Raw genomic sequence first — 20,240 nt, 5'->3', positions numbered from 1 at the left:
GGACCAGGAGGCTGGTTGACCCACAGGGGTTACATCATCATAAAGAAAACTAACTCTATAGAGTTCCTTTTTAATTGAAACCAAATTTTTCCTGGGAATTACTTTTTTAAAGATTTATTTTTATTCATATGAGTACACTGCAGCTGTCTTCAGACACACCAGAAGAGGGCATCAGACCCCGTTACAGATGGTTGAGAGTCACCATGTGGTTGCTGGGAATTGAACTCAGGACCTCTGGAAGAGCAGTCAGTGCTCTTAACCACTGAGCCATCTCTCCAGCCCAGGAGTTATTTTTAAAACTAGAAAAGAGATATTAAGAACAAGGCACTTTCAGAACTTTGGTTCTTTTTTTTTTTTTTTTTTTTCGGACCTGGGGACCGAACCCAGGGCCTTGCGCTTCCTAGGCAAGCACTCTACCGCTGAGCTAAATCCCCAACCCACTTTCAGAACTTAAGAAATGTAGGGTTTCTCGTCAGTCGCTGGATCATTATATGTTAAGAAAAGAACGTGACTGCTTCTCCCTCACTCAGCTTGCTTAAATAACATTGCTCATATGATAAATGTAATATGGACTTAAGCTATTTAGTATTCAGGGTTGTAGCCCAGCTGGTAGAGCACTTGCCTAGCATTCGAAAAGCCCCTGGGCTTGATTCCCGCATAGATGGGACCTGGTAGCATCAATCTAATTCCTGCACTTGAGAATGGGAAATAGGAGTTCAAGATTGCCCTTGGCTACATAGCATGTTCAAAGCCAGCCTGGGTTCAACACTCCCCCCCCCCCCACTGCACAAAAACTAAATATTAAAACATTGTAAATAACTGTGTGTGCTACAAAAAATGTGGGGGTTACAGGTCAACTTGAAGGAGTTGCTTCTCTCCTTCTACTTTGTAGTTCCTGGGCCTAGAACCTCAGGTTATCAAGCTTGGTAACAAGTGCCTACCCACTGAGCAATCTTCCTATCCCCACAAAGGATTTTTAAAACTAATGATTCTACTATTGTCTTTTGTTTTCTTAAGATGTATTTTTATTATTTATTTTTGAGACAGGGCTTCTCTGTGTAGCCCTGGCTGTCTTGGAACTTGCTCTGTACACCAGGCTGGCCTTGAACTCAGAGATCTGCCTGCCTCTGCCTCCTTTTAACTGAGAGGCATGTGGCACCACCCCTCAGCATAAACACAAGGTTTTTAACAAGAATACTGGGCTAGAGAGATGGCTTAGTAGGTAAGAGTACTGGCTGCTCTTCAGAGGCCCCAGGTTCAATTCCCACCACCTACAATTATCTATAATTACAATTACTATATTATAATTATGTATTATATATTATAATTACAGCTTACAATTGTCTATTACTGCATCGCCACAGGATCTCATGCCCTCCTTTGGAGTGCAAAAAGTGTGCAGACAAAAGGCCCACCCAGGGACATAAATGTTCTAAGGAGTCATTCGCAGCCCCTGTGTCCTTTTCCGCCCAATTTATCACGGTTTATCCTGCAGCTATTATCACAACAATGTTGGAGTTTGGTTCTTTGTTTTGTCAGATTTTTTTTTTTTTTTTTTGCTTCTGTGTGCACGACCTAGGTACATCCATGTGCAGATCCCCTGGAGCTGATGTTGCAGGCGATAGAGCCACCCAGTGAGATTGCTTGGGACGGAACCCGCACCCCATACCGGAGCAACACGAGCTCTGAGCTGCTGAGGCAGCTCTCCAGACCCTCCCTGCCTTTCGATTTTGAGACAAGGTCTTACTATGTAGACCACGCTAGTCTCCAACTTGTGACTTTCTTGCTTTACTCTTCCAAGATCTTTTTTAGGGGGGAGGGACGAGGTGGGATGAGGCGCTGTTTCAATTTTTGAGACTTCTTTGTATCTAAGCTGCCTTAAACTCCAGATTCTTCTGTGTAGCTCAGAGTGTGATGGTTATCACCTAGGAGACATTATCACCTAGGAGACATTATCACCTAGGAGACATTAGCCAGATGAGGTGAATTGAGATAGGAAAGCCCATCCCAACTGTGTGGGCAGCACCATAAAAAAAGAGTAAGCTGAGCATGATCTTCTCGACTGTCACCAGGGGATGACCTCCACTTGAAGGTCTGTGCCCTTGACCTCTGACACAGTACTTTCTCCCCTAAGTTGTTTTCACCAGGTTTTTGTTTTTTTGTTCTGCCACTCGAGCACCACACCCCTCAGTAACGACCACGCCCCTCGGTAATGACCACGCCCCCTCAGTAACGACCCCGCCCCCCTCAGTAACTACCTCAGCGTTGAGATTTCTAGCTTGAGCCAGAGCAGCACCTGGCTATCTCGAAACTTTTCATTTTTATTTGCTTGCTTGCTGATTGATTGATTGATTGATTGATTGATTGGTTGATTGACTGAGAATCAACTATGCAGCTCAGTCTGTCCTGGGATTCACTCTGTAGACCAGGCTGGCCTCAAACTTTGCCTCCAGTGTGCTGGGATTAAGGTGTGAGCCACCACACCTGGCTATTTTTAATTTTTAAAGAGTTTTTCTTGTTATGGTTTCCTCTTTTTTTTTTTTAATTAAGGGGAAAATTATACATGTGGATGCTTCATTGTATATATGTCTGTGTGCCACAATGTGTGCCTGGTGCCCGAAGAAGCCACAAGAGGCCATCAGATCCCCTTAAATTATAAATGGTTGTGAGCTGTCCTGTGGGTGCTAGAACCAAAATCAGGTCCTCTGCAAGGGGAGCCAGTGCTTTTTTTGGTTTTTGGTTTTTTCAAGACAAGGTTTTTCTGGGCAGCCCTGGAACTCACTGGAGACCACACTGCCTTCAAACTTGGAGATCTGCCTCCATCAGCATCACCCAGCTGGAGCCAGTGCTCTTAACAAGCTGATCCATCTATCTCATTGGTTCTCAATCTGTGGGTCGAGACCCCCCCCTTGGGGGCAGGACTGTCAAATGCCTTTCACAGGGGTTGTCTAAGACCGCCGGAAAAACACACATTTACATTATAATTCATAACAGTAGCAATATTACAGTTATGAAGTAGCAGCAAAAATTATTTTATGGCTGGGGGCTCAACACATCGTGAGGAACTGTATCAGAGGGTCACAGCATTAGGACAGTTGAGGACTACTGCTCTATCCGATGCCATATAGAAGTTATTTCTTTTAATTACTTTGCCCCGTGTGCATGTTCGTCCATACATGCGTGTCCCATGTTCATGTGGAAATAAGAAAACTACTTGTGGGGAGTCACATTCTTTCCTTCCACCGTGAGGTATGGTCCCCTTGTTTCTGCCCCTTCTCTCAGTCCCAAGCTTCTGACCAATTCTGTCGCAACCTCCCATCTTACCCTAGGCATCTGCCGTGTACAGTCTTTTGAGAGCCTTAGGCTTTTTTATGTGGGTTCTGGATATCAAACTCAGGTCTTAGTGCATAGCACATGCTTGTAAACGCTTAGCTCTCTAGTTGGCCTAACCTCTTGTTTAAGATGGATATATATTTAAACATTTTAAATTATGTATATTGTGTGTGTGTGCGCGCGCACACACACACATGAGAGCAGGGGCTATCAGAGACCAGAGGCCTCAGATACACTTGGAGAGGAAGTTACAGGTATCTGTGAGCTGCCTGACATGGGTCCCCCTTGAAAGAGAAGAGAGCTATTTCTTCAGTCCCAAGTTGTTTTTTTTTTTTTTAATTGTAATATGGTTCTCTCTCGAGGCAGATAAGAAAAGGGAAATAGCATTTGAACATCAACTCTATCTTGTGGTTCTGATGGTTCGTTCGTATCAGGACCAGATGAGCAGGACATAGTTGGTACCTCATTCAAAGAGAACTTCAGACAAAATGAATGCAGACGGGCTGACCGGAAGAACGCTCGATTCTGCATTCTTCTCGGCTGTCAAAGGTGTGCATTCAGAGTGAGGGGTGAGCTAGGGAGGTGGGTAAGGTTCTCGAGGGCAGCGGACTTGCCTGGTATGCATGAGACAGAGTTCAATCCCTAGTATCACAAAAACAAACGCCAGACCCAAAACCCAACATCAAATTACTGGTGTAGGTGAGGGTGGAGCTTACTGGTGGGGTACATGCTAGCAAGACAGATGTGCTTAGGTGAGGACGTAACTCAGAGTTCCCAGGACAAGGATATTATCAATATAAAAAGAATTGATTTTCCTTTCCGGTGACTTCAAAACACAAGTTATAGAAGATATAAATACGGGGGACTGGAGAGATGGCTCAGTGGTTAAGAGCACTGACTGCTCTTCCAGAGGTCCTGAGTTCAATTCCCAACAACTACCTGGTGGCTCACAACCATCTGTAAAGAGATCTGATGCCCTCTTCTGGTGTCTGAAGACAGTGACAGTGGACTCATAAAATAAATCAATAATAAAAAAAAAGATGCGGATAACTGATTCTGTTAGGGAGGTAGTTGATTGTGGCTAGTGCGAGCTCCTGTAAACACAGACTAAGTCTCTGAAAGGTTGCTTTAGGTCTGTTAAGGCCTTAGTGCTAGTATAGCAAATGAGAACAGTGTCCTCAGGGGCATTCCAGACCCTTCTGAAGGCAGTAATTCCATCCTTTTCCTTGTCTTTAGGACGCAGAGCCTGGTGTCTACTAATTCAGCCATGTTGGATGGATTTAAAAGACAGAATTTTCTTCAGACTGGGGAAAGCGTTCAGAAGAGCCAAAAACTTGCATCGAATTCCTTGTTGCGACTAACTCCAGCTATAAATGTCTAACGTAAAACGTTTTGAGATGTGGTATTATTTTACACTGTAGTTCGGGCTGGCCTGGAACTCCACAGCAATCCCCTGTTTCTGGTATGCTAGGATTATAGACATAAGCCACCATGTCAGGATTAAAATTTTAACTGACTCCTAAAACTTGGATTTGTGAGAGTCCTTGGAAGCCAAGCGTATATGCTGTTATTAACCTCACCATATTGTATTCTAATTACTCCTTCCCCTTTTTACCATTTTAGAAGCAAGTCCTAGTGCCTTTTACTAGAAACTTATAGTTTCCAATACAAAACATGAGGGCTGGAGAGATGGCTCAGTGGTTAAGAGCACTGACTGCTATCCTAAAGGTCCTGAGTTCAAATCCCAGCAACCACATGGTGGCTCACAACCATCTGTAATGGGATCCGATGCCCTCTTCTGGTGTGTCTGAAGACAGCTACAGTGTATTCACATATAATAAATAAATCTTTAAAAAAAAAAAAAAAACAAGGGGTTGAGTATTTAGCTCAGTGGTAGAGCGCTTGCTAAGGCCCTGGGTTCGGTCCCCAGCTCCGGAAAAAAGAACCCAAAAAAAAAAAAAAAGAAACTCCCGTGTCGGTACACCTGAGGTTCCTCCTTGCATCCAAGCTCTCTACAGCACGGGACCTTGTGCGCAGTGACTACTAACAGCTGCCATCTTGGAAATGTATGGAGCCCGTTGCTTGTATGTGTCGCTTTTAGAAGTATTTGAGACAATTTTCTGAAAAATGGCTAGCTATTTTCAGTAACCGGTTCTCAACTCCAGGCCAGCCCCTTCAAACATTTCCTCCCAACCCTTCCTCTCTTAGTTCCCCAACTGTCTGCTTATTAAATAGTTCTGTCTCCCAGTTTCCCAACACCAGAAGCTCTAAGCCCTAAGTATTGTTCTAGCCTGTCTGTTCACCTCAGCTTCTCCCAGCTCAACTTCTGCACCAACTCCCTTCTCTCTGCTAACCCAATTCACTTTTTCAGCCTCTGCTGGCCTTTTAATAACCTATCTGGTTCCCAGAAATCCAAGAGGCAACCCAATGCCAAAGGCCATAGGGTCAAGCAGTTCTAACAGTTAAGCATTCTTAAAGGGCCAGCTGACTCGAAACTGGAGATCCTTTAAAAAAAAAAAGGACCAGGGGGTTGGGGATTTAGCTCAGTGGTAGAGCGCTTACCTAGGAAGCGCAAGGCCCTGGGTTCGGTCCCCAGCTCCGAAAAAAAGAAAAAGGAAAAAAAAAAAAAAAAAAAAAAAGGACCAGGCACAAAAAAAAAAATAAATAAATCTCACTACAATTTTCTGGTGACTATTCATGCTTCTGATTTGATGCTGTCCCCCGAATTAAGGTCTAGGCAGGTATGTATGTGGCCTTTGGGAAGCCAGAGAATACAATGGCCAGCTCATCCTGTTCAGTCAAATCAAGTTGTAGGAGGAGGAACAGGGGCCTGAGCCTGTGGCCCCAGTCCCTCAGCCACCACATCTCAGATGAATATGAAGATGTGGTAACTGAGAAGCAAGTCGTCCCTGATGGCCGTGCAGTCACATATATCCCTGTCGTGGCCCCCTAGGCAAGCAGCTGGCCTCTGCCATGCTGAGTCTCCTACTCTGCCCATTTCTTCAGCCATATTTACTAATAATCTCACATCCAGAAAGGAAAAAACTCCCTCAAGTGAAAAGTTGGCAGATGTCTGAGTGTTTTTTTTTTTGCTCTGTAGTAGTAAGACATTCTGTTTAATTTGTAGAGAACTTGTCACATTTTCAACGATTCTAGTTTTTAAAGCCATTATACAAGAAAAATATGTGCTGCCAAATTGGGTGTGTGTTAGGGATTATGCCGGAGGGAAAACACCGTGGAAATGAATGTTTTTTTAAATGGCTATTGCCTCAGAAAACATTTTTTTTTTTAAAAACCAAACTCGGATTCTGTTGTAAAAGGATAGCAGCATATTTAATAGCAACAAAATCCTTTACTGATATCAAGTCTGTTGATCTATGGCAGAGAGTGTAGCAGATATAAGGTCCCAGGGGGTGGGGTGGGGGAAAGATGATATTTTTAATCAGTTTGTCTTGCTGGACTACAGCCAAGTGAATTGACGAAACTGAAAAATGGAAAGAAATTCGGGGGAGGTGGGACGTAGCTCAAATGGATGAGTGCTTGCCTAGCATACGAGGTCCTGGGTTCAGTTCCCAGCACTGCATGAATGGGTGGGCAACACCTGCCTTGAGGTCTTCCCCCTCTGGAAGTGGGAGACAGGAGGCCTAGAAGTTCAAGGTCATCCTTTGCTATGCCAAGGTCGAGGCCAGCCTGGGTTACATGAGGTCAGCCTGGGCTACATGAGGTCCTGTCTCAACGGGAAGGAAGGAAATTCATCAAACTGCCAAGCTTTGGCGCTGGTACTCCAGTTATACCTCAACTGTTTTTCTTGGTGCCCATGACAATGTCACTGTAAAAAGAAATGGCTCTTTTAATGCCATTAAAACACACTAAATAGATCTGTACCAAGTAATAAATATGTTCAAACAATTTCCTTTTTCCATCGCCAATGTACCTGAATGGTGCCCTGTGATGGTAGGTGAGAGAAACTTGAAAAATATCACGTAATTACCACCCACGGACTCACACCTACTGAGCCGTCATTGCATAGTACATTGAGAAAATTCATTTGAAAAATTGTCAAATGCATCGTCTGTCGCCAAGACGGGATTTCACAAGACAGAGGCCATTCGAGTCACCCGATTCCAGGACTTTTTTTTTTTAAGTGTTGATGTTCGTTGACATTGGCTTTTGGGTGGTAGGATGGCTAAGTGGAGGCCAGATGTTGAAAAGGTTTTGTGATTTTTTGACATTAGGTAGTTTATAGTATCAAAAATAAGGGACCAGTGAAATGGCTCAGTGGCTAACGGCACTGGGCACTGACTGACAAGCCTGGTGACCTGAGCTCAATCCCTGGGACCTACATGGGAGTGAACCAACTCCAGATACTGGCCTCTGGTCACACAAACACACCACTAAACAGTCAAATGTCTCATTTCTTACTGTCTTCTTTCTTTTATAGTAACAGATTTTTTTTTATATAATAGTCAGTGGGTTAAGCAAGGCCTCTCTAAGCCTGATGACTTGAATAGAAGGAAAGAACTTACTATTGTCCTCTGACCTCTCTGTATAAATAATAAAGGTAATTTTTAAAGAAAAATCAATGGAGTTTTATTACATATTAGTAATTTTGTTACTTATATGTTTGGTGATTGTAAACTTAGGACCTTCTCAATGATTTTAAGACTGTGTCACTGGGTTCTCTACCGAGTTGTCCTATTTTCATGGACACACTACAGCGGGTGCACACAGACCTCCACAGCACACGTATACACGCATTTGTAAACATTTTTTGTAGATTTAAAACGTTAGAGTGTTTTGCCCATACTTTGTGTAGCATGTGCACGCCTGGTGTCCTCAGAGGTCAGGAGAGGCCATTAGATCCGGGACTGGAGGGAGCTAAAGACTGTTGAGTACAAACGTGAGTGCTGGGAATCAAATTGTTGTCCTCTGCAACAACATACATCCTTAACAGCCAAGCCATCTCTCCAGCACCACCTCTTGTATTTTTTAATTCCAATTTGATAGTAATTGACATCCCACCAGCTCAGTAATACATTCCCATGTCGGTATGCCATTAAAGTACCTATGTATGTTCTTAGACCACAAACCTATTACCAGTGTGCTTTTTAAGCAAACTATGAGCCCAGTGCTGTTTTTTTTTTTTTTTGTTTTTTCGTGGTGTTTGTTTTTTTGAGAACCTGTCTGAAGCTCCAGGAAACAGGAAAGTGGGTGTTGCCTTCCAGGGATAAGGATGATATAAACAAGAAGAATGGGGGTGCCATGGACAGATGCCAGCCTGTCCTGTGGCTTCTCCTGAAGCCTTACCATCGTATCTGTTTTCCCTTCACAGTACTGGGTGATGGTGCCCTCTCCTGGGTAGCTCATGTTGACCCTCGTTTCTACAGCCCAATTCAAAACACAAGTAAAAGCAGTGCTGGGGAGAAAGCTCAATGATCAGAAACGTGTACTGCCCTTGCAGAGAACTACAGTGATTTCCCAAGGGATCCGATAGCCTCTTCTTGCTGCCACAGTGCCTCCCATACCCCCGTATATAAAAACACTCAACTATTTACTAAACACACAGTGGAGCCGGGCATGGTGGCACACAGGTTTAATTCCAGCAGAGAAGGCAAAGGCACAGGTAGGGATTTTAGGGTAAACTTCAGCTTCATAGTGAGTTCAAGGTCAGCCTGGGCAACTTGAGACCTGTCTGGAAAAGCCAAAACCAGCAGCAGCACTCATTCATCTTCCAATCAGTGTGAGTACTGCTGGACCTCGTTGCTGTACTTAGTGATGTTGTGTTTGCTAATCCAGTTTTCCTGCTTAGTGTCCCGGCTTGGCTAACAATGGTTTTTAAAGGAAAAGTGGTTACGGTCATACGGCCTCTACCCTCTCATTCTGTTTTCCTCAGCATCCTCAACATGCAATGTCTGTCCTCACTGTCTCCACCAATTTATAAATGCCTTCCCCTTTTTCCCCCATATCAAAATGCTTCATGTTTTGCTGTAAAAGTTTCACATTCGCCTTCAAAAGTGCTAGATGGCTCTCGATAGCTCTTTGCCTTCCACTTTCTATGATCTGAAGAAATGAACTATTTTGGAAATAACCAGAAAGGCAAGTTTAGAAATAGTGCCTTCATTTTACATCTTAATTTTTATATTTTAAAACTCAGAATTTAATAATCTAAGATTGAAGACAGGGAATTTTAAAAATAGAACCTTTGATAAGAGAATAGCAGAAAAATAATACAATATCTAACGTTTCAGGGTATTATTAATAACTCTTTTTAACTTATTTGGAAAATAGGGTCAGCAAGAGGACTCCACTGGTAAAGACTTCTTTTTTGGTTTTTTTGTTTTTGTTTTTTTTTTTTTTTTTTCGGAGCTGGGGACCGAACCCAGGGCCTTGCGCTTCCTAGGCAAGCTCTCTACCACTGAGCTAAATCCCCAACCCCAGGTAAAGACTTCTACCACTGAGCGTGACAGTGAGTTTGATCCCGAGGACACACATTGTGAGAACTTCTACACACAAAATAATGTAAACAAAACATAAAACTGGGTATTGTGGCACATGTCTTTCTTCAGTCTTAGCCCTAGTGGGGGGTAGAAGCAAGCCCAGCTCTGGGAGTTGGAAGTCAGGTTGCTTCTATGTGGCATGTTCCAGGTCAGCTAGGACCAGATGGTGAAGCTCTAGCTAAACTAAATTAAAACAAAAAACATATTTGGGAAATAAAGACATTCTGATTGCTGTATTTGAAACTAGGTGCCACGGTCCGTGCCTATAGTTGTAGGTACTAGGGAGGAAGGAGCAGGGAGATCACTTGATCCCATGAACTGGTGATTGAATTTAGAATCAGTGCTCATGATGGTGGTTTATACTGATAGTCAACTGGACAGGATCTAGAATCACCTAAGAGGAAAATGTCTGGGCAGTCTGTGAGGGAGCGTGTGAGGGAGCGTCTTTATCTGGTTAATTCAAGTGGGAAGACCCACCCTAACTGCCAGAGTAAATGAAGAAAGGCTGGGTGAGTACCGTCATTCATCTGTTTCTAGTAGATGATATGTGACCAGCTGCCTCGTTAGGTAAGCCTGCCCTGATAGACTGTAGCCTCCAGCTATGACCCAAAATAAAATGCTAAAGTCCCTTCTCCAGTTGTTTTCTCCCAGCAATGAGAAAAATAAGTGTTCTTTTAATTCCTCTTGGTTCTAAATCTCACAAGCAGACATAAATCTTTTTTGAGTTTTAAATTAAAATGATAGTCCCTGTTCCCACGCTTCCTAGTTAAGTCCTCCACTCCTTGGGCAAGTTACTCCTGCCTACGTCTCCACTCTCCTCCGCCTGGCTAGATCAGAGAATTGGTTCAGGCCGTTAGGACTTAGAAAGGCCACATTTGCTGTCACAGATGACCATTTGGGAAGCAGTCACTTGAGTATAGAATCTAGTCCTTTTTGGGTTTGCTGTGAGGTTTGGCATGAGGAAAAAACATGCCAAAAAATAGGATCCTAAGGAGGTAAAATTTTACTTCATTTGTGTGACCTTCAACCATAAGATAGCATGTTCCCATTATCCCCACGTCTGTGGCACTCTTCAACCCTATCAACTGTTTTTTTATGCTTAGCATATTCTATTGTGGGGGCATAGGATATCACTGCAGAACTGGCTGTAGCAAGGAGCAAGCAGGATTTAGAAAAGCTATTGAGATTTAGATTTGCAAAGATTTAGTGGTAGAGACCCATAACTATTCATCCAGCCTGTGGAAAAAGCCCTTTGTCTCCCATCATTCTATAACATCTGGTGTTATAGAACTGAATGATAAAACTACATTCAGACAAAGTCATCGATGTTAAGCCAGCCATTTACACAGAAGTCCAGAAGCTACCACAAACTTAATATTGTGATTCTGGTAATTCAAGTCTAATCCTAGAACTCAGGACATGTAGCCCTATGTAATTTTGCTAAAGCTCGTGTTCGAGGCCCAGATTACAATACTGCTGTACTAGATGTGTGGTTTGCAAGAGTGCCTCTGCACCTATTTCTTGGGTTTGGGGTCATCTTCCCTCAGCAATGAGATAGCTGATCGGACTGAAGAGAGCATGATAAACAGGTTTGAGGACTGGGATTGTTGTTCAATTGGTAGCAGGCTTGCCTGGTAGTGAGGTACAGGGGATGGAACCCAGTCTTTGTGAACATACACCAAGACCAAGAAGTCAATTTGCTGACACTGATATCTTTCGTCTAAGTCGGTAACTCAAGGCGGTGAATCCTGAACTTTAAGATTAAATGTACTTATTACAAGCAGGTAATCTGGACACATTGGACTTGCTTTCCTTATCTTGAGCTCCTTTGGCTTTTCCCTATTCTGTTTCACAGGAGCGAGCAATCGCCTTGCAACTCTGGGAAATTACAGTTCTGAGGCTGGTGTGCCCATCGCGGATTCTGATCAATTTTCAAGTTTTGCATGCGCTACTGACTTTAGACAAATAAATTCCCCTCTCGGGTGGGCTTTGTTTCTTCTGGGATGCGTGAGAACTAAAATGGAGCCATCACTTGACGCTTGCTTAAGAGGCTAACGTCCCTGAGGCGGACCCTCTGCTTCAGACCCACTCAAGCCTGCGGACCCCAGGAAGCCTCAAAGTTAAAGCCAGGGCACGGGTCTCAGTGGGAAGCCGTTACGAGCTAACGCTCCACCCACTGCGGGGGGCGGGGCCAAGGGCTGCAGTTTCCGGCGGCGAATGGCTGGACGGCGCGTGGCGCTCCCGCCGGCCTCAGCTCGTGCTTGCCCACGAGCCGCTGCGTCGCGCGTCAGCCCCTCTTTCCCCGCCGCCTGTGAGGGGGCTGCTCGAGAGCTGCAGGGCATGCTGGGAAAGGAGGTGTTCCGAGTGGGGGAGGGAGGCACTTGGAATTCTTCGTGCTGCGCCGGGACGCGAGCGTCCTTCCTGGAGATTGGCCCGTGCATCGGGGAAGCCTGTCATTTCAGAGCACGGGCGGGCCCATCGGAGCCAGTCACGTTTTCATTGGCCGAGGGAGGCTGCGACTTTCTAGGAGAGTTTCCTCCCGGAGAGTTCGGGCTGCTTTGCTCCCGCCGTGAGGTGCGTGGCCCGGAAGTGACGCACGGTCCTGGCCGGCGGCCGCCCAGCCCCCGCTTCCTTTCACGCTATCGGTGGCCGTAGGTGGTCGTGGCCACCGCACCCGGCGGGAGGTGGCGGCGGCCAGTAATGCCCGGGAAACTCCTCTGGGGAGACATCATGGAGCTCGAGGCACCCTTGGAAGAGTCCGAGAGCCAGAGGAAGGAGCGGCAAAAGGTGCGCTGCGGCTGGGCCGCGCCTCCCTCGGGCTGCGCTGGCCTGGGCGGGGAGGGGAGCGGTCTCTGAAGGGGACGACCTGTCAGGACCGGGCGCGAGCTTCCGAGGGACAGCTTCCCCTCGCCGTGCTCGGCCCTCCGAGGTCCCAGGGACCATCCCCATCGCCACACTCCCGGACCTGGAGGAGAACAGACCTAGGCTTCGGCCCGGCTTCCGTGGCACTTCAGCCGGACGTCGGCCTTTGCGCCTGGATCTCTCCCAAGAGATGGGCAGACTTGAGCTCCCATCGCCGTGGAATCTGCTCATTTTCCCTTTCTTCGGCGGCGAGTCCCTTCATTTGGTTTTCCAGGGCCTTCGAAGAGTTGACAGAAAGATGATGGCTTTGCCTATGTGTTGCTTCTCTGTCGCGGTGTCGTGTCTGCAGCAGTCTCGGGAAAGGCTATCCTAGGGTTACAAACCTCCATGATTGGGTAATAGAGGCTTAAGGAATAGTGTCACACAGCCAGGCTTACCAGGGTTTGGCTGTGATGGAGTTCTTGGGGGTTGTATTATGAATAGCCCTTACTGTCAGTATTTTCAATCCACAGGTATTTATTGAGGCTAATTGTGCCAGACTCTTTGCTGAGTTCCAAGGAGCTTAAACTAATTAAGTATGCAAAATGGTCCCTGCCCACCAGGAGCCTGTAGAGGAATTTTTAGAGGCTCTATCCCCACCTCCGTCTGAAAAATAAAAAAAGGAAGAAAAAAACAAAAAGCCCAGAAAAATAGAGGATCTTAAGGTGCTAAGAAAAATGCACAGGTAAAATTTTTACTGGAGACATTTGACCTGGAGGAAAAAAAGAGCTGAGGAGGATGAAAATGACTGTGGGAAAGATGACATTTCATAAAAGGTTTACTCTGTAGAGCGCTAGAGATGAGGGAACACCCCTAGGACTTACCACCAAGGTAAATTTTAAATTTACCACCTATGTCCCTTCCTTCCCTTTCTTGCCACCTTCCCATGAAGTGGGGGCCACTGGCATGCCTGACAAATGCCCAGCGTTGGACTCTATTCCTAACTCTTTTTTCTGGTTTTGTAGAATGTACTAAATTTGGAATTTACTTTTTGAGAGTTCTGATTTTCAGTGCTGGGGTTTAAACTCCACTATAGCCTAACGTTTGTTTTTTTTAATACCATTTTTAAGTGTATAACTTAAAGTGTCGTTAAATGTGATAGGATTGTGCTGTCATGGCCACCATGAACTCTAAGAACCTTTTCATCTTCCCAAGCTGAAGCTCTTTGCCCCTTTGAATTCAAGCCCTTGAATTTTACTACTGTAGGCTTCTAGGGTAGATTATAACTGTAATCTCCTAGCAGTTACTTTAATTTTAGTTCATCTTTAGAAACTCAGTTTTCCTTTCAACTTAAATCCTGCTTCTGACAAGGTCTAAGTAATGATTTTTTTCTAACCAGACCAGTGTACAGTAATCTCATTTGCCTTTGAGGGCTTGTCCCACTGTTATCTTTGTGATTGGTATTTTTATGTGCTCCTTGTAAAGTTAACTCTTCTTTATATGTCCTGAAATAGTTTCCAAAGATTCGTATCTTTGTGTATCCCTACATTTCACTATGTTCTTACATGATGGAAGCTTTCATATTGTAAATTCTCCAGAAATATTATACTTGTTAATTGCTCTTCATGACAGAGAAATAGACATTTGGAAATGGAATGGAAAACCAAATAGCAGAAATAGAATATTAGGCTAACGCTGGCATTGAGATGAAAATAATTCTAGAGTGGCTATGTTGAGATAGGGAATTCAGGTTCTTAGAGAAAGCATGAAAATGAGAGTCCAGAAGTGTGTGTTGACACAGTCTTGAGCTTCTACATAAGGGTGAGAAGAATATACTCAATAAGGTTGAGAGCTAAGAGATAGGCGGAACAGAGCTCAGGAAACAGGAGGCTGTCAGGTTTGAGCTCCAGTAGGGAGTAATGTTAGCTCTTAGCACTCTAGGATGACACAGGGTTTGCACACAGAGGTGTGACATTGACTTGCTCTATCATCTCCCTAAAGTGCAGGGCCCTGAAGCAATCCAAAGTGCATGGATGACTCTATAATCCTGTTTTTCTTTAGGACTTATTCTACTTTAGGGAGCTGTGGACTAGTGCAGTTAAGTAAAGATCAAATGATGTATATTTTAAAAGACTTTTTACATATTCCATACTATTTATGAGTGAAAAATTTATGCTAAAGAACTTCAAAAATTGTTCCAGCATTGTGAAACTTGGAACTTTGGTGCTTATAGTTTTTAGTGAAATGAAGTACTGCTGTCTAATTTACTAGATAGCCCTGAGGCAAGTGATTTATTTGACCAAGTGATTCTAAAGGACCAAGTTTTCAAATCATTTTTTGTGGTCTAAATAAAAAACCAACTTGTCTCCAGTTTGGTATTTTAAAAACGAAAACTTTTCGTGTGTATGGGTATTTTGCCTGTGTGTGTGAGTGAGTGTGTGTGTGTGTGTGAGAGAGAGAGAGAGAGAGAGAGAGAGAGAGAGAGAGAGAGAGAGAAAGAAAGAAAGAGAGAGAGAGTATGTGTGAGTGAGTGTGTGTGTGTGTACCATGTCCTCTGAGACCACAAGAAGCTCTCATATCCCCTAGAGCTACCATGTGGGTGCTGGGTTTGAACCTGAGTACTTTGAAAGAGAAGACAATGCTCTTAACTGCTGGGCCATCTTTATAATCTTATTTTTGCATTTTAGAATTGAAGTTATGGAGTAGTGCATTGGTGTGTGACTTTTTGTTGTTGTGTTAAACACAGCTTATTTTCAGTGCTATAGTCCTTCATGGAAGTATAACAATTGGTTTGCGTGAATGACTTTTGATTTTTCTTGAGCTATCAGTTGTTTTCAAGGAGAGCTATGTCTACTAACTAGTATTCATGCACTTGGAGGTGGAGGCAGGCAGATCAGGTGTTTCAGGCCATTCTGCGCTACATGAGCCCTTGTCTCGAAACAGAACAAATAATTCAAGGAAGACACGTGTTGTGAAAAGCACATAGACTTTCAGGTCAGACAGGGCTGCATTCCATCCCTTCCACTTCCACCTGCAGAGTAGCCTTTAGAACCAATTCTGTTTCTTCATCTTAAAATGGCAAAGATAATACAGGTTCACCATCCCTTATCCAAAATCATTGGAGCTAGATGCATTTAAATCTCATAGGCTGGAAAGCGCTAGAAGGGTGGGGACCTGCAGCTTCAGTGTAACATGGATGGTCGTACTAAACGGGATGAGTAAAGACAGTAAGTTGCTTCACATTGGTTGTAGTTAAATTTGCCATCAAGTGAATTCAGGTCAGATAAGGTTCTATCTCCATATAAGTTACAAAAACACTTTCGGTTTTCAGAGCTTTATGGATTTCGGAATTTCGGATAAGGGATTATGGACCTGTACTTCCCTGATAGGGTTGTTATGAAGATTAAAACAAGATAAGACGAAAACATTACACAATAATGGGTAGGTACTCAATACATTTTTTACCCTTTTGGAGATGTTAGAAGTTTTAATTTGTATTTTTATTTATAATTTTGAGGCTTTGTTTTTTTCCTGAGGAGGAACTATTTACTGTCCTAAAAATATTCAGATGGGCTTAGAAATGTTCTAGAGACTGAATCTTGAAAAATAGAAGCAGGTAAGATGCAGACTTCGGCATTACTAACCAGTCTGGATTTCTTGCAGGTAGAGTGTTGGGTGTAACTGTAGGTTGAGCTTAGCTGGTTGGGGAGTCATATTTGAGCTTCTTTGGGATCTTAGAAGGAGAGCTTGTCACTGTTTCTTTTTGTCTACAGAATGATAGAAGGAAGTCAAGGCACCATTCTGAATCAGAGGAGAGAACAGAAACAAGAGAAAATGGTGTTACAGATGACCTGGATGCTCCCAAGCCCAAAAAAGCTAAAACGAGAGAGAAGCTAAATGGAGACACCAAAGAAGGACTTAGATTTTCAGATGAATTTTCCCCATCTCATAAGTCAAGAAGAAAAGACCTGCCAAATGGAGATGTGGATGAGTATGAGAAAAGGTCTAAACGAGTGTCATCCTCAGAAAACTCTCACAAGTCAAGTGATAAAGCAGATGAGGTACGTGGCATACTGTGTTGCATGTGGTGTCTTTGATCTGTGAGTTCATTGGATTTGATTGTGTGCTAGTCTCTGCTTAGTGGCTAGTGTTCTTATTTGAACCATAGGACCCGTATGGCTGAAACCTGAGCCTTTCCCTTTGGCCCTTGTTTCTCTCATTATGCTGTCTTTTTCTTAATAAACATTGTCTTTGTGTGTAGAGGTCAGAGTATAATTTGCAGGAGTCGTTTTCCCTTCTGCCATGTAGTGACTCACATTAAGCTTGGCAGCAGCTACCTTTCACTGAACCAACTTGCTACCACCCCAGCTCTTTTGTTTTATCTTTCTTGAGATAGAATTTCTCTGGATATTAAATTTTGGGATATAAGTAGACTCTACTCCAAGACCTACTGTAGTTGTGTTTATTCATTTGTTTGAGATGGGGTCTCATTATAGTAGCCCAGGCTAGTCTCAGACTTCCCAGAGAGCTGAGTCTTTGCTCCCCCCCCCTTTTTTTTAAGATTTATTTATTTGTTTTATGTAAGTACATGGTACATTGTCATTGTCTTCAGACACCAGAAGAGGGCATCAAGTTCCATTACAGATGGTTGTGAGCCACCATGTGGTTGCTGGGAATTGGACTCAGGACCTCTGGATGAGCAGTCAGTGCTCTTAACCACTGAGCCATCTCTCCAGCCCTAGTCTTTACCCTCTTATCACTGTTTTCCCAGTGCTCAGGTTACAGGTTCATATCACCGTGGAGAGGTTTTTTTTTTTTTTTTTTTTTTTTTTCCGGAGCTGGGGACCGAACCCAGGGCCTTGTGCTTCCTAGGCAAGCGCTCTGCCACTGAGCCAAATCCCCAACCCCTTGTTTTTATTTCTTGAGACCAAGTGCCACCTTGCCCAGTTGTGCTGGGCTTATATCTGCTGTATCTTTTAGAATACTTTCCTCTTTTTTTTAAGATTTATTTATTTTATGTATATGAGCACACTGTCGCTGTCTTCAGATACACCAGAAGAGGGCATCGGATCCCATTACAGATGGTTGTGAGCCACCATGTGGTTGCTGGGAATTGAACTCAGGACCTCTGGAAGAGCAGTCAATGCTCTTAACCATTGAGCCATCTCTCCAGCCCAGAATACTTTCTTTTTAAAACAACTTTTTTTCCCTCTTAAGTGTATGAATGTTTTCTTTGTATATAGATATGTGCATTTTTGATGTGTATTGAGGCCAGAAAAGGGTGTAAGAACTCCTGGAACTAGAGTTACAGATGGTTCTGACCTGCCACATGGATTCTGGGAACTCAGCCTATGCTTTCCTGAGTATTAAAGGCAGGCACTATTGTGCCTGGATTCTTTCTTTGATAAAACCGTATAATCTTCAGATCTGATAATAGCTAGTAATTTAAGTCCACATTAGGGATCAAACCCTGGGATAATCAGGTCAGTGAGAACCATGGATGATTGTAGAAAGACTCTTTGTATTGATGTCCTATGTTTTTCTACTTGTAAATTTATTTGCCAAGAAGCACAAATGTTAATTGAATTTAGTAAGGGCCTACAAATCTGTTTTGCTAGTAGAAAATGTTTTGTTCCTGGGTTTCTTGAAATTTGCCTAAGGCAGTGTATTAAGACTAAACTGTTTATTTGTGTATGTGTATGTGTGTATGCATATGCATGCCACATGGGTGTTGGTGTCCAGGGAAGCCAGAAGAGGGTCTTCAGAGCAATACCTGTAGTTAAAGGTATTGTGAGCCACCTAGCATGGAGCTTCAAACTAAACTGAGGTCCTCTCCAGAGCAGAATTTGTTAAGTGCTTAGCTGTATTTCAAGCCTTGGTTATTTTGCTCTGATCATACTAGATTTCAGAAATTTTTGCTTTTAGTAATTTATGCTAAGGGTATGATTATGCTTGTACAAAGCTACATAAATTAAGTATAATAATGATCATAGCAAAAAGTCTAAATACCCTACATTCTAATAATGAGCTCTTAGTTAAATATGCTGTCTATGCAGTAGAACACAGCTATTCCAAGAGTACACAGGAATGTTAGAAAGATAGTGTATTTTGCTAAGTGAAATTATAAAACAATTTATGTAATATTTTTCCAATTTTTAAAAGGACCTTTTTTAAAATTTTTATTTTTAGGGACAGGGTTTCTTAGTGGAACAGTCTTGGCACTCATTTTGCAGACCCGGGATTAGCCTCAAATTCAAAGAGATCCACCTGCCTCTGCCTCCCAAGTGCTAAGATTAAAGGTATGTGCCACTAGCAAATTTTTTAAAAATTTTTACATGTGTGAGTGTCTGGCCTACCTGTATGTGTACTCTATGAATGCCTTAAAAGGACCCTAGACCCCAGTTTTATTACTTAGAGCATAACTTACTAGTTTCTATAGTCATAATCATGTAGGTTTTTTTTTTTTTTTTTTTTTTTGTGGTGGTGGTGGTGGGGTTTTTTTGTTTTTTTTTTTTTTCTTGTTTTTTTTTGTTTTTTTGGTGGTTATTTTCAAATTGAAACTTGAGGACAATTTTATTTTAAGAACTTATGTATTTAAATTTAGTCCATTACTCTTGTACAAATAGGGAATAACTGAAGGTTCCAAAAATTCAAATTATAGCCAGGTTGGTAGCGTATGCCTTTAATCTCTGCAATGGAAAGGCAGAGGCAGATGGATCTCTGAGTTTGAAGCCAGCCTGGTCCTCAAGTGAGTTCTACACCAGCCAGGGCTATGTAGAGAGATCTTGTCTCAAAGAACAAAAACAAAACAGAATTAAAATTATACAAACATGTGTCTGTGCACACACACACACACACACACGACCAGTAATATGATATGCATCAATAGTGGAAATAGCTTTTCCTGGTTTTGCAAGATCATTTGAATAAGATCATAGAGACATCTAGCAGATTCCATCAAAAAATCAAAAAGGAAAAAAGGGGGGTGGGACTAGCCAGATGTGGTGGCATAATTTCAGTACCCAGGAGGTAGATGCAGGTGGATCTGTGAGTTCAAGGTCAGCCTGGTCTACAGAGTGAAACCCTGCCTTGGGGTTGAGGTGAGTTTGGGAGAGTAGAAAAATGGCTTTGTGGTCAAGAGTACATGCTGCTCCTAGAGGACCCATGTTCAGTTTTCAGCACCCACACTGGTCAGCTCACAACTGCCTACTACTCAAGTTCTGTGAGTCTAGGAGACCTGATGCCCTTTCTGGCCTCAAAGACACTAAAGGATGAATATCTATTTTGAAGCTATTTTATGGGATTGGGCATGGTGGTGTATGTTTTTAATTCTGATACTTGGGAAGCAGAGGCATGTGATCTCTATAGAGTTTGAGGCAACCCTGGCAAATTCCAGAACAGCCGTGAGTGAGTGAGAGGGGTGTGTGTGTGTGTGTGTGTGTGTGTGTGTGTGTGTGTGTGTGTACACATAAAAAAATTAAGTTTGCTACTTATAGAAATACTTAGTCGGGTACAGCTGAGATCACAGTAGTCCAGAGGTGTAGGCAATCAGAATTGAGGACCATCCTT

General features: G+C 43.2%; 2 protein-coding genes across 9 annotated transcripts in view; both read left to right on the top strand.

Annotated features, from left to right (window-relative positions):
- The window catches only part of Stox1 (storkhead box 1), a 67,865-nt gene extending 62,779 nt beyond the window's left edge, over positions 1 to 5,086 (top strand). Inside the window, exon 4 of the mRNA NM_001191720.2 lies at positions 4,570 to 5,086. Within this exon, the coding sequence (NP_001178649.1) occupies positions 4,570 to 4,714 (145 nt within the window). The 3' untranslated portion in view covers positions 4,715 to 5,086. The remainder of the gene's footprint in view (positions 1 to 4,569) is intronic.
- A 7,340-nt stretch (positions 5,087 to 12,426) lies between these two features.
- The window catches only part of Ddx50 (DExD-box helicase 50), a 29,301-nt gene continuing 21,487 nt past the window's right edge, over positions 12,427 to 20,240 (top strand). For 2 of the 8 annotated variants that reach the window (XM_087597808.1, XM_087597805.1), the window contains exons 1-3: positions 12,446 to 12,617; positions 16,003 to 16,112; positions 16,445 to 16,732. Coding sequence is in view for 2 of the 8 variants with exons in the window: in NM_001013198.2 (NP_001013216.2) it covers positions 12,531 to 12,617; positions 16,445 to 16,732 (375 nt within the window). In the remaining 6 variants the exon portion in view is untranslated. Of the gene's footprint in view, positions 13,088 to 13,158; positions 13,417 to 16,002; positions 16,113 to 16,444; positions 16,733 to 20,240 lie in introns of those variants that run through there. The other 6 variants (XM_087597810.1, XM_087597807.1, XM_087597806.1 and 3 more) reach the window with 5 other exon arrangements.

This window comes from Rattus norvegicus, chromosome 20 (assembly GCF_021556685.1).
Source record: "Rattus norvegicus strain SHRSP/BbbUtx chromosome 20, alternate assembly SHRSP_T2T, whole genome shotgun sequence".
Classification (NCBI taxonomy): Eukaryota; Metazoa; Chordata; class Mammalia; order Rodentia; family Muridae; genus Rattus; species Rattus norvegicus.
Note: the sequence above shows the minus strand (reverse complement) of the source record. Positions and strands in the feature narration are given on the sequence as shown.